The sequence below is a fragment of the Polyodon spathula genome, chromosome 3 (assembly GCF_017654505.1).
Source record: "Polyodon spathula isolate WHYD16114869_AA chromosome 3, ASM1765450v1, whole genome shotgun sequence".
NCBI lineage: Eukaryota > Metazoa > Chordata > Actinopteri > Acipenseriformes > Polyodontidae > Polyodon > Polyodon spathula.
Window position 1 is genome coordinate 54966670 of NC_054536.1, and position 17528 is coordinate 54984197.

A 17528-nucleotide genomic window follows, 5' to 3' on the forward strand; every position below is an offset into this window, starting at 1 on the left:
CATGGAGACACAGCGATATACCCCACCCTAAAAGTATACTTATCGGTGGGACCGATAAAACGTCACCTTGTAGTAGGGGTGGCGGAAAGGTTCCCACACCCAGTTATTCTGGGCCGAGACTGGCCAAAATCCATCCTAGAAAAACGAATAAGGAGAGACGGACCGCGAAATGGGAGGGAGCATCTTTGAGACAAGGCTGGGGTCTGGTGGGAAAGTGCTTGAATTGTAACAAACACCAGTCAAAGGGAGTCAGAACACAGTGTGACCGAAAAGGCGAGGTTACTGGGCCATCCAGGGGAGATGCTACTCCGGCCCCTCTCAATGTACCGGACATGTGGTACTCAAGCGCGGACATAGTGTGGGGCCAACACAATGACCTGTCACTAGTGCACGCTTGGGGGCAGGTCCGGTCTATTGAAGGTAAGCATGTTGACGGTGCTGGGGCGCTAGTATATCCACATTTCAGTATCAAGGGGTGATTACTGTATAGAGTAAATCTAGCCACAGGCACAGGACAGCCTGTAACACAATTATTGGTTCCCCCTGTCTTGTCGGACCGAGGTCATGAGGCTGGCGCATGACATCCCTTTTGCGGGGCACCTTGAAGCTGAGAAGACGAGGGAGTGGATATTAGCTCGACTCTATTGGTTAGGTCTTCATCGAGATATGTAGCCACATGCCCAGACTGCCAGCGAGTAGCGCCGGGTCAAGTGCACCTCGCTCCCTTGGCCCCACTGCCGATTATTTCCACTCCTTTTGAACACATTGCAATGGACACAGTGGGCCCTTTGCTACCTTCTGACTCTGGGTATACGCATATATTAGTAGTGGTAGATTATGCAATGCAATACCCAGAGGCAAAACAGAGCATTAAAAAAGGACCAAAAAGAAAGTACGCAGAAAGAGTACACAGAACTGCAAACGCAAGTCAAAAAGGAAGTTAGAAAGGCCAAGAGAGAAATAGAAATAAACATTGCTAAGGGAGCTAAAACCAATTCCAAAATGTTTTTCCAATATTACAACAGCAAGAGAACATTCAAAGAGGAGATTAAATGTTTAAGAGATACAAATGACAAAATCGTAGAGGAAGAAAAAAAAATAGCAAATATGTTAAATGATTACTTTTCACAAGTTTTTACAAAGGAAGATACTGACAACATGCCCCACATGTCATCCAGTTCCTATCCAGTTTTAAATAACTTTAGCATAACTGAGGCAGAAGTGTTAAAGGGACTAGGAGCTCTTAAAATAAACAAATCCCCTGGGCCGGATGAGATCCTCCCAGTAGTACTCAAAGAAATGAAAGAAGTAATTTACAAACCGCTAACCAAGATCATGCAGCAGTCTCTTGACACAGGGGTGGTACCGACAGACTGGAAAATTGCAAACGTAATACCGATCCACAAAAAGGGAAACAAAACTGAACCAGGTAACTACAGACCAGTAAGCCTGACTTCTATTATATGCAAACTTATGGAAACTATAATAAGATCCAAAATGGAAAATTACCTATATGGTAACAGGGTACTGGGAGACAGTCAACATGGTTTTAGGAAAGGGAGATCGTGCCTAACTAACTTGCTTGATTTTTTTGAGGATGCAACTTCGATAATGGATAATTGCAAAGCATATGACATGGTTTATTTAGATTTCCAGAAAGCTTTTGACAAAGTCCCGCACAAAAGATTAATTCTCAAACTGAACGCAGTTGGTATTCAAGGAAACACATGTACATGGATTAGGGAGTGGTTAACATGTAGAAAACAGAAAGTACTGATTAGAGGAAAAACCTCAGAATGGAGTGTGGTAACCAGCGGTGTACCACAGGGATCAGTATTAGGTCCTCTGCTATTCCTAATCTACATTAATGATTTAGATTCTGGTATAGTAAGCAAACTTGTTAAATTTGCAGACGACACAAAAGTAGGAGGAGTGGCAAACACTGTTGCAGCAGCAAAGGTCATTCAAAATGATCTAGACAAGATTCAGAACTGGGCAGACACATGGCAAATGACATTTAATAGAGAAAAGTGTAAGGTACTGCACGCAGGAAATAAAAATGTACATTATAAATATCACATGGGAGATATTGAAATTGGAGAAGGAATCTATGAAAAAGACCTAGGAGTTTTTGTTGACTCAGAAATGTCTTCATCTAGACAATGTGGGGAAGCTATAAAAAAGGCTAACAAGATGCTCGGATACATTGTGAAAAGTGTTGAATTTAAATCAAGGGAAGTAATGTTAAAACTGTACAATGCACTAGTAAGACCTCATCTTGAATACTGTGTTCAGTTCTGGTCACCTCGCTATAAAAAAGATATTGCTGCTCTAGAAAGAGTGCAAAGAAGAGCGACCAGAATTATTCTGGGCTTAAAAGGCATGTCATATGCAGACAGGCTAAAAGAATTGAATCTGTTCAGTCTTGAACAAAGAAGACTACGTGGCGACCTAATTCAAGCATTCAAAATTCTAAAAGGTATTGACAGTGTCGACCCAAGGGACTTTTTCAGCCTGAAAAAAGAAACAAGGACCAGGGGTCACAAATGGAGTTTAGAAAAAGGGGCATTCAGAACAGAAAATAGGAGACACTTTTTTACACAGAGAATTGTGAGGGTCTGGAATCAACTCCCCAGTAATGTTGTTGAAGCTGACACCCTGGGATCCTTCAAGAAGCTGCTTGATGAGATTTTGGGATCAATAAGCTACTAACAACCAAACGAGCAAGATGGGCCGAATGGCCTCCTCTCGTTTGTAAACTTTCTTATGTTCTTATGTTCTTAATTCCATTGAGATCCACTAGCGCCGCTGCAATAGCCAACGAATTAGTACAGATTATGGCCAGAGTAGGCATCCCCAAAGAGATTTTGACTGATCATGGAACTAATTTTCTGTCTAACACACTACAGCAGGTGTATAAAATACTAATCCACAGACCGATGGTTTGGTGGAATGCTTTAATCAGACCTTGACGTCAATGCTGAGACGGTTTGTAAAACAAGAGCAGAAACATTGGGCACTGCTTCTTCCCTACCTCCTTCTCGCAGTGAGAGAGGTGCCACAGAGTTTGAAAGGGTTATCCCCCTTCGAGCTCCTGTGTGGCCGACGGCCTTGCGGCATCCTCGATCTGTTGAGAGAGGGGTGGGAGGAGCACAAAGGCTCCTCCAAAAATAAAAGTAGTGAAGCATGTGCTCCTACTAAGAGATCGCCTGGATTTGGTCGGTCGTTTGGCCCAGGACAACCTCAGATCGGCTCAGCACCGACAACAGCAGCATTACAACAAAATGCACTAATTCAAACCTTTCGACTAGGAGCCAAAGTAATGCTGCTACTTCCCTCATCAGAATCGAAATTGTGTGCTAAATGGCAGGGGCCATATGAAGTGATTTGGGCTATAGGGAAAGTGAAATTAGACAGCCTGATCGGCGTAATGAACGTGAAATTTATCATGTAAATTTATTAACGCCCTGGCAGGCAAGGGAAGTCTTGTTCATACATAGCCCCAGGCAATATAGAGGATGATTTAGGCCCCTGTCCAAAGACTCCTAGCACAAAAATAATTTCGATGGGGGAATAATTGGTTCCAGATCAGCAACAGGAGCTGCATAAGCTTATTGAGGAGTTCAGTGATGTTTTTTCTGACTTGCCCGGCAGAACTAATTTGGTTGAATATGACATTATCTCTCCACCAGGTGTCATCGTGCGAGAGACCATACCGGATCCCAGAAAGTCGACGAACTTCTAGATAGACTGGGAAAAGCGAGGTTTATCTCCACTCTGGACCTGACGAAGGGATACTGACAGATCCCCTTAACCCGCAGCTCTAGAGAGAAAACCGCATTTTCAACACCAGAAGGGCTGTTTCACTTTAAAACCATGCCGTTTGGGCTACATGGTGCACCCGCTGCCTTTCAGAGACTGCTGGACCAGGTTTTATGCCCACATCATGAATATGCAGCAGTGTATAGATGATGTGGTTATTTACAGCTCCACCTGGCGAGAGCATTTGGCTAGGATTGCAGCCTTCCTTCAGTCTCTAAGGACAGCCCGGCTGACAGCTAACTTGAGGAAATTTGCGTTTGCCAAAAAAGGAACTCAACATTTGGGATTTTTAATGGGGAATGGAAGGGCGAGACCTGTAGTCACCAAAATCCAGGCTTTGGTTGACGCAGGAATCCCCAAAACCAAGACTCAGGTGAGGTCATTACTAGGATTAGCTGGCTATTACCGCCGCTTTATCCCCAAGTATGCCACCATGGTTAACCCGTTAGCTGACCTCACCAAAAAGAGTGCTCCAAATGTAATTAAGTGGCCAGATGAGAGTCAGGGGGTGTTTGATATGATTAAGCATAGACTTTGTCAGGCTCCCACTCTTATCCCACCAGATTTCACCAAGAGATTCATCCTCCACACAAACGCATTGGATGTAGGTTTGGGTGCTGTCTTGTCCCAAAAGGTAGCTGGAGTAGAACACCCGATACAGTACACCAGCAAAAAGACGCTACCTCGGGAACGCAACTACTCCGTAGTTGAAAAGGAGTGTTTGGCCATTAAATGGGCTAGTCACTATGATACTACCTACTGGGGCACTCATTTGATCTTGTCACAGACCACGCCCCACTCAAGTGGTTAAGCACGATGAAGGACAGGAATGCCCCCGAATAACTCGGTGGTATCTGGCACTGCAGCCCTTCATGTACCATATGGTACACCGTGCGGGAAAGGACCATCAAAATGCTACAGTCATCCACATATCTTATGTATTCTAATGGTTTCTTGTCTGGTTTACTCAGTAACTTGTCCTCCAATTTGCCCATATATGTGCTTGCAAAATGCATACCTCATTTTGAGCCTATTGCTGTGCCAACATTCTGTTTGTAACTTCTATTTCCAAATGCAAACTAACTATTTTTTAAAACTATGTTGATCATATTTAATATTTATTCCGTGGGTATCATGTTCTTATCTACTCTATTTTCCAGTGCCTCTTTACATGCTTGTAAAGTTTCATGCCTGGGAACACAGTGGTACAGGGATTTTACATCCAGGCAAAATAAAATGGTATTCTCTGGAAATTTAACCTTTATATTATTAATCCTTTTCAGAAAACATGTTGTATCTTTAACACAGCTAGGTAAACTTTCAACATGTGGCTGCAGCTGCCTTTCAGCTATTTCCACAATAACATATGTTGGGTTATCAACTGTGCTAACAATCATTCGCATTGGGTGTTTTTCTTTGTGCATTTTTGGGTTGCCTCAAACCTGTTCTTGGATTTTGCAGAAGCATGTAATTTTTTAATTCTTTAGATACAACTCCATTTTTATATAATCTGTTATTATTGTTAGCATCCCCACTATATCCCCATACGCCTCACAATTTACTTGAATACAATTTTGATTTTGACAGCACTTTAAAAACCATTTATGCATACATACACCTTTCAGCAAAGACGACAAATCTGTCCTATCAATCGGTTACACAGAGGACATGCCTTAAATTAGATTAGCCCAATGTAAATATACTCTCCATGATGTCCTGGCTCTCCTTTTTGTCAATACTTTTCTCCATAACAGAGCGCGCAGAAAGCTTCTAAAAATTTAAACAGGAGCAAGGGTTCTTGTGATCAATTAAATAACCTAACAAACTCTATTGCAGCGCAAGCCGCTTGACTACACACAGTTCTACCTCATTGGAACATCTCTTACAAGAACAATGAGTTTCAAGCTGATGTGCATCAGTGGCACTCACCTCATACATGGATCAGAGAGCCAATACCAAGAACACCTGATCAACTTTTTTTCATTCTACATTTGGGCAGCTGTACAGTATAAAACCTATTGAAAATACTTTGTTTTAAAGTATGTTGTGTTACATAATATGCACAGTATGAACAATATATACATTTATCAACAAGAAGTAAACGGTTGATTGAACAATGATTATAATCATTACTAGAATTATAAAAAATGCATTCACAATAATCCTTTCATTTCTTTTGGGTACTTTTGCCAAGTATGATTATTTTTGGTAAAAAAAAGGGTTAAATACAAGTTAAAATTATTTAGCACTAATTATTTCCTTTCCAGTCATGATTGACACAACATACTATTATTTTCCAGCATAAAGTTTATTGTATATCACTTTCCATATCGCATCTGAATAAAGTACAAACTTAACAGACTGCATGCTGTGTGAAAAATACAAAAATGTAATTAGAAAGGTTCCATCCAGGTCTAGAATCCTCATTTGTATTTCTCATTTTCTCAGCTCTTCCTTATAGCTGATAATTTGTATTGCATCACTTATAATGCAAATTAGGACCTGTATAGTGCAGATTAGGACATTTGGACAGTGCTAACAGATTTTTGCCCTGGAAATCCAGGATGGGATTATTCCATTAAAAGTGTTTGTTCTCCTTTAAAAAAAAAATAGGAATGCATTACAGAATGAGATAAAGCCTTTGTATCTGGCCTTAGTCTAAATACCCCATAAATCCCAAACTAGCAACACTGTTGTAAAAATGATGTGGCTGGAAGTGTAGCTACAATGGCAAAATGTATAAATAGCAACTAGAGCTACAGGTGCAGTGATGTTAATATAGCCATTCAGGTTAGGTATGAAGACTACAGCTGCTCCCCACAAATAAAACAGCTGAGCAGGACCTGTCAATTCTGTACTTGAACAGCTTTATTCTCATGCTTCTTTTTCCATGATACATGTAGATTCACCTGCACTACATCTTTCCATCTATGTTGAGAAGACATATTTTGGTATACTGCTCAGAATGGTGTGAGTTCTCTCTGATTACAAATCAAATACTGTACAGTAAACAGTAAACGCATGCAAAACAAATGTCACTTGATGAAATAGTGTGATACATGCTTGGAAGGTTTGGGGTATCTAGATGTTATATAATGTTCGACTGTGTCAGGTAGATAAGAATTTATGGTAAGAAGGCTACATCATTCCTCTCAAATAGGCTGTTATAAAAAAAGAGTAAGTAGGTTCAAAGATGAATAGCTTTTTTATTTTATTTTAGTTATTTACAATCCTCTTCGTATTTTACGGTGTTTGCAATCCATGTGAGTGGTTCTGGCGTTTGTTGCTCCAGGTTTTGAGCTGCCTTCTGTCACTTAAGAAAATGTAGCACTGTGACCTTTTAACTCTGGTTGGAAGAGTTGAAAGGTCATACTGTCACATGATTTGATTGGAATGAGAAAGAGCGCTGGATTCTCCAGACAAGCTCAAAGCAAGCTCCAAGCCAGGTAAATGCATATTTATTGAAAATGAGAACTGAAATGTAGAGCAACAGAACCCAGAACCATGCATCATGTGGTGAAATATATATACAAAAAACAATTTAAAAAAGACATTTGAAGCTACTTACTAAAGGGGGCAGCAATATGCTAAAGTAATACTTGAATTAAGTTTCTTACCTCAACCATGCCTATCTGGGCATCTGCATTCTGTCCATACTTTTCCACAAAAACCTTCATTGCCTCTGTTAATTCCTGGTAACAGTTATTAAAAACAACAGTGTTACTTAAATATTTTAAAATAAACTGTCTTGAAAAGTCTTCTGCAGCTTTTCAACGGTGTATTCGTTTATCAACATTTATTCAATATTACTTTTGAAAAACAGAATTATAATAGAGTGTATAAACATGATCATTGTATTTTTTTGTCAAGTAGACAGACTTTAAGGAAATGGCTGTGCTGAAAAAGATCTGGCTAGGTGAGAATTTGAAATTCATGAAGCAACAAAGAATTCATAAAGTTAAACAGACAGACGATCATAGATAATGTAATCATTTCAATAGTCTATAATATCTGTCATCTATTTTAAATCCCCTTTGCCCTCTGAACCAAATCCAACAAACAAGACTCTTGCATGAAACAATTAAATTAAATCTAAAGTCAGAACATTTTTCATCAAACTATATTGGATTTATTTATTTATTTATTACCTATATGTAACTTGAGATAATTGCAGTGTGGTGTTGTTTTAAGATGTACTTTGATGTGGAGTTGTTATGAATTAAAAAAAAAAAAAAAAAAAAAACATGTTGGTAATCTATATGCTGTCATTTTCCTTTTTTTGTTTGTGTCCATGTCCTCAAAGAGTTAAAATTGCATATACAGCAGGATCAGCTGTTTCTGAGGGGCCGAAATGCCACTTCACATGGGGAAATATTGATAGGAAGACAGCCAGTTAATTAGCTGTTCTTTTTTTCCCCCGGTAAATGACATGAAAAGTGATTAAACATTTAGAAAGGTATTAATATTTAAAAACAAAACAAAACAAAAAAAACATCTTCATAGTTAATAGTCCACAGTTTCATGACTTTTATGCTGAATGAAGCAAGGTCATTGTGAATTCTTGCTAAAACTCAAATGAAATGCTTTAAATAGAAATGTTTATATAATTTGACCCCAAGTTTGTTGTGGGACCAGTGTAACTATTTATTTTTCAGAATTTGCTTAACAAAATGAATTTTTCCAATTTTAAATGTCATATCAACAAGACACGCCTTCAATAAAAAATCCTGGCAGAGCCATTAGCACATCACAACAAATGGAAGTAATAGAAAATGGATTAGGACAAATATAAATATTTGGACAAAAATCAATATGCTCTTCATTACCAGTACTTGCTTCAATGGATTATTACCATTTTTTAAAATTATGCATAAGTGCATTTAAAGAAAGTAGAGCTTGGAGCATGTACAGTACTGCTGAGATTCAACTGAACTGAATAAGTCAATTGTATAAGTGGATTGTTTGTTATTTAGTGAATGTTTCTAAATTGACATGGTAATTTATATACCTAAATTAACAGTTTTTTTTTTATAATTATATCCAGTAAACATTTATCCTGTCAATTTATTCTAGCACTCCATCTGAAAACTAAATAAACAAAACTGGTTTGTTTACATTAGGCTGCACAAACCACCACACCCATTTCAATTGTGACCTGAGACAGGTTTGAACCGAGGCCTCCAGATGTAAAAGGCATGAAATACTAGTGAAATAGCCCTCTGTGGCACATAGTCCCCAAAGGGAACCATTTCCATTCTCAGAGCATGATGAGAACCGACCAGTATTGGAACATTTCCGTCTGAATGGTCCAATGGTGAAGTTCTAATTTGAGAAGTGTAGGGTATATCGAAGTCTAAAAAACTTGATTTATAACTCATTTTAATAACAGAATGTTTAATAGAAGGCATTTAAAATATTAGTTTAATTATAAATAGATCTCCTTCTGGTTAAGATAATTCCTCATGCAGTTTCTCATATGTCGTTGAACATAATGGATACTGACACACTTCAAACAGCATATAATAACTGTAATTCTGGCCCACAATAAAAAGTATATCTGTGGTGAAAAATGATCAACAGTGCTTTTACTGTGTTGTTTTTGCCTAGGTTTTAATGTTGCTGCTGTTTGATACCCGCTATAAAAGTGCCTCAATATTGTAGTGTTTCACAGGCAGCCAGAAAACAGGAGAGATGGACACACTTGTTTCTTGTTCCAAAAGCTTTATTCAGCACCGTTTTCCCTCAGTCACACACACAGTTCACAGCTCCCTGTCAGCTACTCCGGAACCATGGCAACCATGACACAACAACAAGGCATCGCAGCGTGCCCCTTTATTCAAAGCTTACACATCTCATTGGTCCTCGGCCGTACACTTCGGGCCAATGGGAATGCACTGAACACATGAAAGCAAGTGACTCACAGACGGGACCAATCACAGGGGAGACACAGACTACACACTATATGACTGATACAGCGAGAAGGGCAAATCACAGGGGAGACAGAGAACATTGCCCCGCATGCAGGCTAGGGTCAGAGACAGAGTCAGCAACAGAGACACAGTTAAACAAGGGTAGGAAATACGAGGGGGGGATTACAAACAATGGGGACGACATAAGAACCACACAGCACGAGGTCAGCGGGCAATGCTGTGTTGGAGGCGGTCTCCTCTCCTCCTTCTGCCAGGCTGGGTCTTAGGTCAGGGGCGCCCGTTTAACCCATCTGGTAACTGCTGGGCTTCTGTAAGGGGGTGCCTGTTTAACCCCCTTCCTGCCCTCAAAACTCGAGTGACTTTTGCACCATTGGGGGTCCTTTACAAGCAGTGGCAATGCTGTCAGTGGCGCAGTGCACTCCAGCAGGGACAATGCCAACAGTTGCAATGCTGGCGGCGGCACGGGACCCTCCGCCGCTTGCAGAGGGTCGCTCAGAAGCGGTGGCGTGGGACCCTCAGATGATGGTTCTGTGCAGTCAGGCGGCAACGCTGGGCAGTCAGGCAGCGGCTCTGGGCAGTCAGGTGGCGGCGCTGGCCAGTCAGGCTGTGCCGGTGGATAGTCAGGCGATGCTGGGCATGGCGGGGCTGCTGGTGCTTGCTGGGAGAAAGAGGGTTGTACTGTTGACCGTCGCCGCTCCTGCTATCCCCTCTCGCCCTTTGCAGGAGCCCTTGAAATGGCTGCCGTTTGCTGGGGGATAGAAGCTTGCACTGGCGGACGTCGCCACTCCTGCTCCTTGCTCACGCCCTTTGCCGGAGCTCTTGAAAGGGCTGGCACTTGCACCATGCACTACACGACTGATACAAAGGGATGGGCCAATCAAAGGGGAGACAGAGAACATGCCCCCATGTGCAGGCTAGAGTCAAATTACAACTTCTGTTGTTTTTGGTCTGTTATACATATTTTGGGTTCTAAAAACATTTTCTATTAAAAATGTTCAATGTTATATGAAATAATAAGTAACATATTATACATACCCCCCCACAAAGAATATATAACACTTAATTATGACATGAACTGCACACAGAACATAGAATTGCATCTCATAACAAATGCCCATGCACATTTTCATCAAAATCAGGTTGAAAGGTTCTCCAGACTCACAGATTCACAGAAAGGGGATTAACAATATTTTTTCTTGCAAAGTTTCATCAGATTTGGAGAAGCATTCCCAGGCTCTCAACAGCTCAGCCAATCAGGTGTCCATACTATAATAAAGTCACAATGAGCAATAACCCTCATTAGCACAAGCAATCAAAGGCCAAATATTTTCTAAGAAGGTCACCATGACCTACATTCTGACACCTGCAAGAATATTGCTATGGAACTGACTTACCAAGAATAATGTCAATTGGTCAAACAGTTCTACTGATATAAATATAAATGTAACTATGATATATGCATATAGGCATTTGATACCTGCTGCATATTGCAGCTCTTCATGCACCTCTCTTCACATAACAGGATATAAACATTTTGATAACTTTTAATGTGGGGGTCGTTGGTTCTCCATGTGCTTGCAATCTATAACATATTCTACACTGTGTGGTCTGTAAACTCTTCTGGTACGCTACTGCTGTTTGAAACCCATGAGGGAACTTCGTAACGCTCAAATTAATAGACAGGAGTGGCCAGAAGAAAATACTTAGCATGCTCTGCACATGTCTTCCACTTCTGTGCAAGCAATATCAGGAAATTCCAGATATAAATCCCTTGAGCAGTCACAGAAATCAGTGGACTCAGTCTATCAGCAGAACGCTCCCCCAACCATATCAGAGTCTGCATCCCAGGCTTCATCAGCTATAAATACACTGGCCTCGTAGAAATGCTGTAAAACGCAAATGGTCTGACCATACTGAGTGTGTCTGCCAAAGAGGGTGCACGTCTTCTACCAGTTACACCACTGAACATGAACAATCCTGTTGGCACCTGGAATCTAGTGAACAGCAGCTGCTGTAAAATCTCTTTGAATGATCACATTGGATTGAGCAGCTAGCTAGCTAACAGTGCAGAGTTCATCTCTTCTGTGATAACTGGTGCTGGGTCCTAATGTAAGGCTTATTCTCACCACAGCTGGAAGTTGTGTTACATGGGAAACATTTTCAACAAGTGTTTGATTTCTCAGTCATCAGACATTCTCATAAATCGAGGTTTCAGCCAACATGGCCACCATTATAACACCCCTCAAACGTCCACCTGCATTTTTGCATTTATTGTTGTACATTTACTAAAGCACTTCACAGTATGTAATACAGAAATGAATACGAGACACATAAAGACACATATTTCACAGGCAACGGTGTATTATACATTAATTAGAATCACAGTGCATGCTGATTTGCATATTGTTGTTTATTTGTTTATTGTTCAAGCAGTGTAGTTGAATCCCCTGAATTTGTATGTTGTCTTTTATTTGCATAACACGACAAATTAGGAATATAGCGAACATACCGTCTCCTGAGTTTATATGAAAAGGTAGGTTACTGAAATATAACTGCTGTAACTGCTGATCAATAAGCTACTAACAACCAAACGAGCAAGATGGGCCGAATGGCCTCCTCTCGTTTGTAAACTTTCTTATGTTCTTATGTTCTTTCTTAACTTCTATTCTGTAACTGACTGTTAAGTTTTGTAGATTTAACGTTCGATAAAAAATAAAGTGATAAAAACAACAGGATAAACGGCTATTTTCATTGACATTCCAATTTTAAAAAACAAACAAACAAACACACAAAAACATTAAAGGTTGCGCAAAACAATTAAACATGCTCTCAGCCAAGCGAACTTTAGAGGATACTGTTGGTTACACTGACATACGGGGACCATCCAGATCTTCAACATGTATGTTAAGTAACTCGTTTTAAAATGTTATGTTTATCTTGTTTGTTTTTAAAATGCATTCTCACGCCCTACGTTTCTTAAGATAGTATTTTATTCTTAAGCATGCGTTTTTACAGCGTGGGCTTTTTATAACAGATTTCTAACCGATAAGAATGTGTTGTTGTTGTTATTATTATTATTATTATTATTATTATTATTATTATTATTATTATTATTATTATTATTTTGCGTTCTCCCTTGAGCCCAGATGTTAAGGAACATGTATGTGTTTATTTTTGTTTGTTTTTGGTTTAACTTTTTTCTTTATGCTATTTTCTCAACCTTTTCCTAGTAACAAGACTCGCACCAGATGACGTATCTTCTCTTTTATCGTCCCACACTCAATGTATGCTTCGGCCTCTTTGCTGTGTTTCTGCAAACCCATCCCACCGACTGACATGATTAACCCCATGCATGTTTTATTGCAAAACGCAACCTGTAAGTATGTAAGCCTCCTGCCGTGTATGAGTCAATACATGAAATCAGAGTACTTATCGTTTTACAATAATAACGGCAAGCACTGCGCATATACAACTCAAGCTAAGCTACACCCCAGGTAGCGGATCGGTAGTCTATTATAAAAAATAAAAATGACAAAATAAAATAAACCGCAATTTCAAACAGAATAGTCATTTACAAGCCTTTAACAATCCATTCCAAAACAGATTACACCTATAAATCAAACTACATTAACCCTTTCAAAGCAAATAAAACAGTGATTACACCGTGTAACAATTTTTTTTTTTTTGTTCCTGGGTAGTAAGTGTTATTTCCTAATTGCTTATGCCTCAAAAGTATAGAAAATGGCTATTATTCCCCACAAACTTTGCTTTTGTGACCAGGACAGAGATATTTCAAAATATCACTATTTCCAATGGGAAAACGGGAAAATGTGCGTCTTTTCGTTCACATAAAGTCAGTAAAAAACAACATATGAATCCAAATTAACATGTATTTATACTAAAGTAATACAAAAATGACTACAAAAGATTTAGATGTATTTACAGTATAATCGTAAATCTCGAAAAACTACTCATTTCTAAATCTTTTGTAGTCATTTTTGTATGACGTTTGTATAACTGCAAAGTTTGTGGGGAATAATAGCCTTTTTCTATACTTTTGAGGCATAAGAAATTAGGAAATAACACTTACTACCCAGGAACAAAAATTGTGTTACATAGTGTTATCTTTAGGGCGCTCTTAAGATTTAAAATAAATAAATAAATAAATAAATAAAACTTACAACATAACATATACGCTAGGTCCAACAATTCAATTAAATGAGTCAATTTTAAAGAACATTTTTAAACTTCAGAAAATGCTGTAGAAAAAGGTAGGCTACTTACCAATCCAGCTTGTTTTCGAGCTTGCTGAAGTTCCTTGATAAAATTTTGGAGCTCCTTCCCTTCAATATATCCATTACCTGAACAGAAATAAAAAAAAATACAATAAATACGTGTATATATAAGCAACCAATAACTAAATGAATAAACCAAATGTGGACTGTAACTTAGCAACCGCATCAATATTCATCAATTTAAAATAATAATAATGTAGTCCATGCATTAAGATTTCAAACGTTAGTCTTCACCAAAATATTTTACGTTGTTAGATATTGAAACCATAGTATTAGGGTAAGAAAAACTCGAGCAACAATAGTAAAATAGGTATTTCTGTGAATATGTATTACACTTTTACATGTCAGGTTCATCAAAAAGCTTCATTGAAATAGTTGCTTGATTTTTAAAATGTCCTCACCAGAACAACTCGATTCTTTCAATAGCTTTATTATAGTAAGCCCCCAAACAGAAAATTAAACCACAAATGTAACTGTTATACTTAACGGAAGTCTTAAGTAAAAATTACCTGACTACTAAACTTAACAAAATAAACAAACAAACATCGAAACAATAACACAAAAACAATCAGATAGGCATCTCATTGACCAGATAGAAAGTTGTGAATAACAACGTTATGGAAGGAGAAGCGTTCCAATAAAGTTCTAATAAACTGAATTATTTGAATGCAGGATTCGTGGAAATAGCTACTAGTTAGTTACCATCATTGTCATAATGGTGCCAGATATCCAGGAACTGTGTTGCGGAGATCTCAACACCTTGCAGGTAAGCTTTAGCCATGATGTTATATTTTTGGAGGATGTTGCAGGAGTGCTCGAGCTGATTCTCTCAGACTGGTGTGCTTTGATGAGCGGTCGGGTGCAGTATTTAACACTGCGCTGTCAGACCCTTCTGCGAGCCCCGCCTCCCAGAGCAAGGACTGCACTCGAGCGCTGCATACAGCAGGTAGTGGCACCAGTACAGGCTGAATCGAGACCTCAGTAAAAATGGGTTAATTTTAATAAATTAAAAATTAACAGTATTAATGGGTTAATGTAATTAGTTATGTAGTTGAAGTGCAATTATGACTAGTAGGGCTCAAATCCTTCCACAACTTATATAATAATATATATATATATATATAATATATATATATATATATATCTCTATATAATATATATATAGTGCCTTGCAAAAGTATTCAGACCCCTGACCAATTCTCTCATATTACTGAATTACAAATGGTACATTAAAATTTCGTTCTGTTTGATATTTTATTTTTAAACACTGAAACTCAGAATCAATTATTGTAAGGTGACATTGGTTTTATGTTGGGAAATATTTTTAAGAAAAATAAAAAACTGAAATATCTTGCTTGCATAAGTATTCAACCCCTGTGCTGTGGAAGCTCCCAGTTTGCACCAATGAAAGAAATTGCCCTAACGAGGGCACAATTACCTTACCATTGGCCTCCACCTGCGAACCATTAAAGTTGCTGTCACATTTTCTGGATAAAAACCCCACTGTTGAAGGATCATTGGTAAGGCTGTGAATCTGAAGGAAAATGAAGACCAAAGAGCATTCTACAGAAGTTAGAGATAAAGTGATACAAATGCATAGATTAGGGAAAGGGTACAAAATAATATCCTAGTGAGCACAGTTGGATCAATAATCAGGAAGTGGAAGCTGCATCACACCACCCAGGCACTGCCAAGAAAAGACCGTCCCTCAAAACTCAGCACTCAAACAAGAAGGAGACTTGTGGGAGAAGCCACAGAGAGGCCAGCAATCACTTTGAAGGAGCTACAGAGTTCAGTGGCTGGGAGTGGAGTAATGGTGCACCAGTCAACCATATCAAGAGCTCTGCATAACACTGGCCTGTATGGGAGGGTGGCAAGAAAGAAGCCGTTACTCAAAAAGTACCATCTGAAAGCACATCTGGAGTTTGCCAGAAAGCATGAGAGTGACCCAGCTGCGATGTGGGAAAAGGTTTTGTGATCAGATGAGACCAAGATAGAGCTTTTTGGCCAAAACTCAAATATTAATGTGTGGGGGTTGAATACTTATGCAAGCAAGATATTTCAGTTTTTTATTTTTCTTAAAAATATTTTTAACATAAAACCAATGTCACCTTACAATAATTGATTTTGAGTTTAAGTGTTTAAAAATAAAATATCAAACAGAACAAAATTTCAGTGTACCATTTGTGATTCAGTAATATGAGAGAATTGGTCAGGGGTCTGAATACTTTTGCAAGACACTGTATATATATATATATATATATATATATATATATATATATATATATATATACACACACACACACACACACACACACACACACACACACACAGTATATATACTGATGCACGATGAAAACCCAACAGTCTAAGTTTTACATCATTAGCTCATTGGGCACATACATAATGTTATTTGCATTTTAAGTAGTGAGCAGATAGGTTTGTTGTTTGTTTGAGTAGTATTGTTCCTTGGGATAACAAAATACTGAGCTCAAGTCATGTCATTTCATAAAAATGTGTTTGTTATTTGAGTTGAGTTAAAATTGCCAAAATTAGTTGATTAAGAATCTCTATAAATAGCCATTCGAAAAGATATGATTTTAATTAATGCAAGAACAGTGAACGATACAACCGTGCCGCGCTTGAGTAATGAACATTGCCTGGTTGCTATCAGCATGATTGAAGTCGGCCTGTCTGTGAGAGAAATTGCCTGGAGAATGAGATGTTCCGCTTCAACAATCAGCAGACTATTCCAGAGAAACCAGGAAACTGGCTCTGTGAGGGACAAGCCACGTCCTGAAAGGTAGAGGGTCACCACACCGGCCCAAGACCTCGGAACCTGGCTGCTGTTTGGCGAGGGCTGGGTGCTGCAGCCGTAGCGTGGGGCACTCTTTCTAGGGCGGTGAGGCTGGGCTCTCTCTCTGGGTTGCTGGCAGTGTGGGGCTCTCTCTCTCTAGGGCTCTCGCAGTGTGGGACTCTCTCTCTCAAGGTCTCTGGTGGTGTGGGTCTCTCTCTCTCTAGGGCTTTGGTTTTGTGGGGCTCTCTCTCTCTAGGGCTCTGGTGGTGCAGGTCTCTCTCTCTCTAGGGCTCTGGTGATGTGGGTCTTTCTCTAGGGCTCTGGTCGTGCTTGTCTCTCTCTCACAAATAGTGTTACTCTCATTGACCAGTATAGAGAAAGGAAACCATACTTCCTTTTGCCAATAGGGACCACAATGAGCGTTACACTCACAAGAAACCAAAAAAATTTCTGAGCTCCAGATTAGAATCTCAGAATGAAGATGATGGTGACATGAAGGCATCCCCTGGCGGTGACATGAAGGCATCCCCGGGCGGTGGCAAACTCTGCTGCAGTGCCTTCCCTTGGATGGTGGAGGTAGCTCCAGCTCCTCTGGTGGTGGAGATGGGAGCGGCAAGCAGTCCTCCCACGGTGGTGGAGGCGGAACCAGCAGGTATTCACCATCTGCTGGCGGAGGTGGTGGAG

General features: G+C 39.4%; 1 protein-coding gene across 1 annotated transcript in view; it reads right to left on the minus strand.

The window, feature by feature from the left end:
• The window catches only part of LOC121313196 (calbindin-like), a 35649-nt gene extending 20777 nt beyond the window's left edge, over nucleotides 1-14872 (minus strand). The window contains exons 1-3 of the mRNA XM_041245500.1: nucleotides 14750-14872; nucleotides 14037-14113; nucleotides 7440-7514 (exon numbers count right to left, since the gene is read on the minus strand). Coding sequence (XP_041101434.1) covers nucleotides 7440-7514; nucleotides 14037-14113; nucleotides 14750-14828 — 231 coding nt within the window. The 5' untranslated portion in view covers nucleotides 14829-14872. The remainder of the gene's footprint in view (nucleotides 1-7439; nucleotides 7515-14036; nucleotides 14114-14749) is intronic.
• Between the last annotated feature and the right edge of the window lie 2656 nt (nucleotides 14873-17528).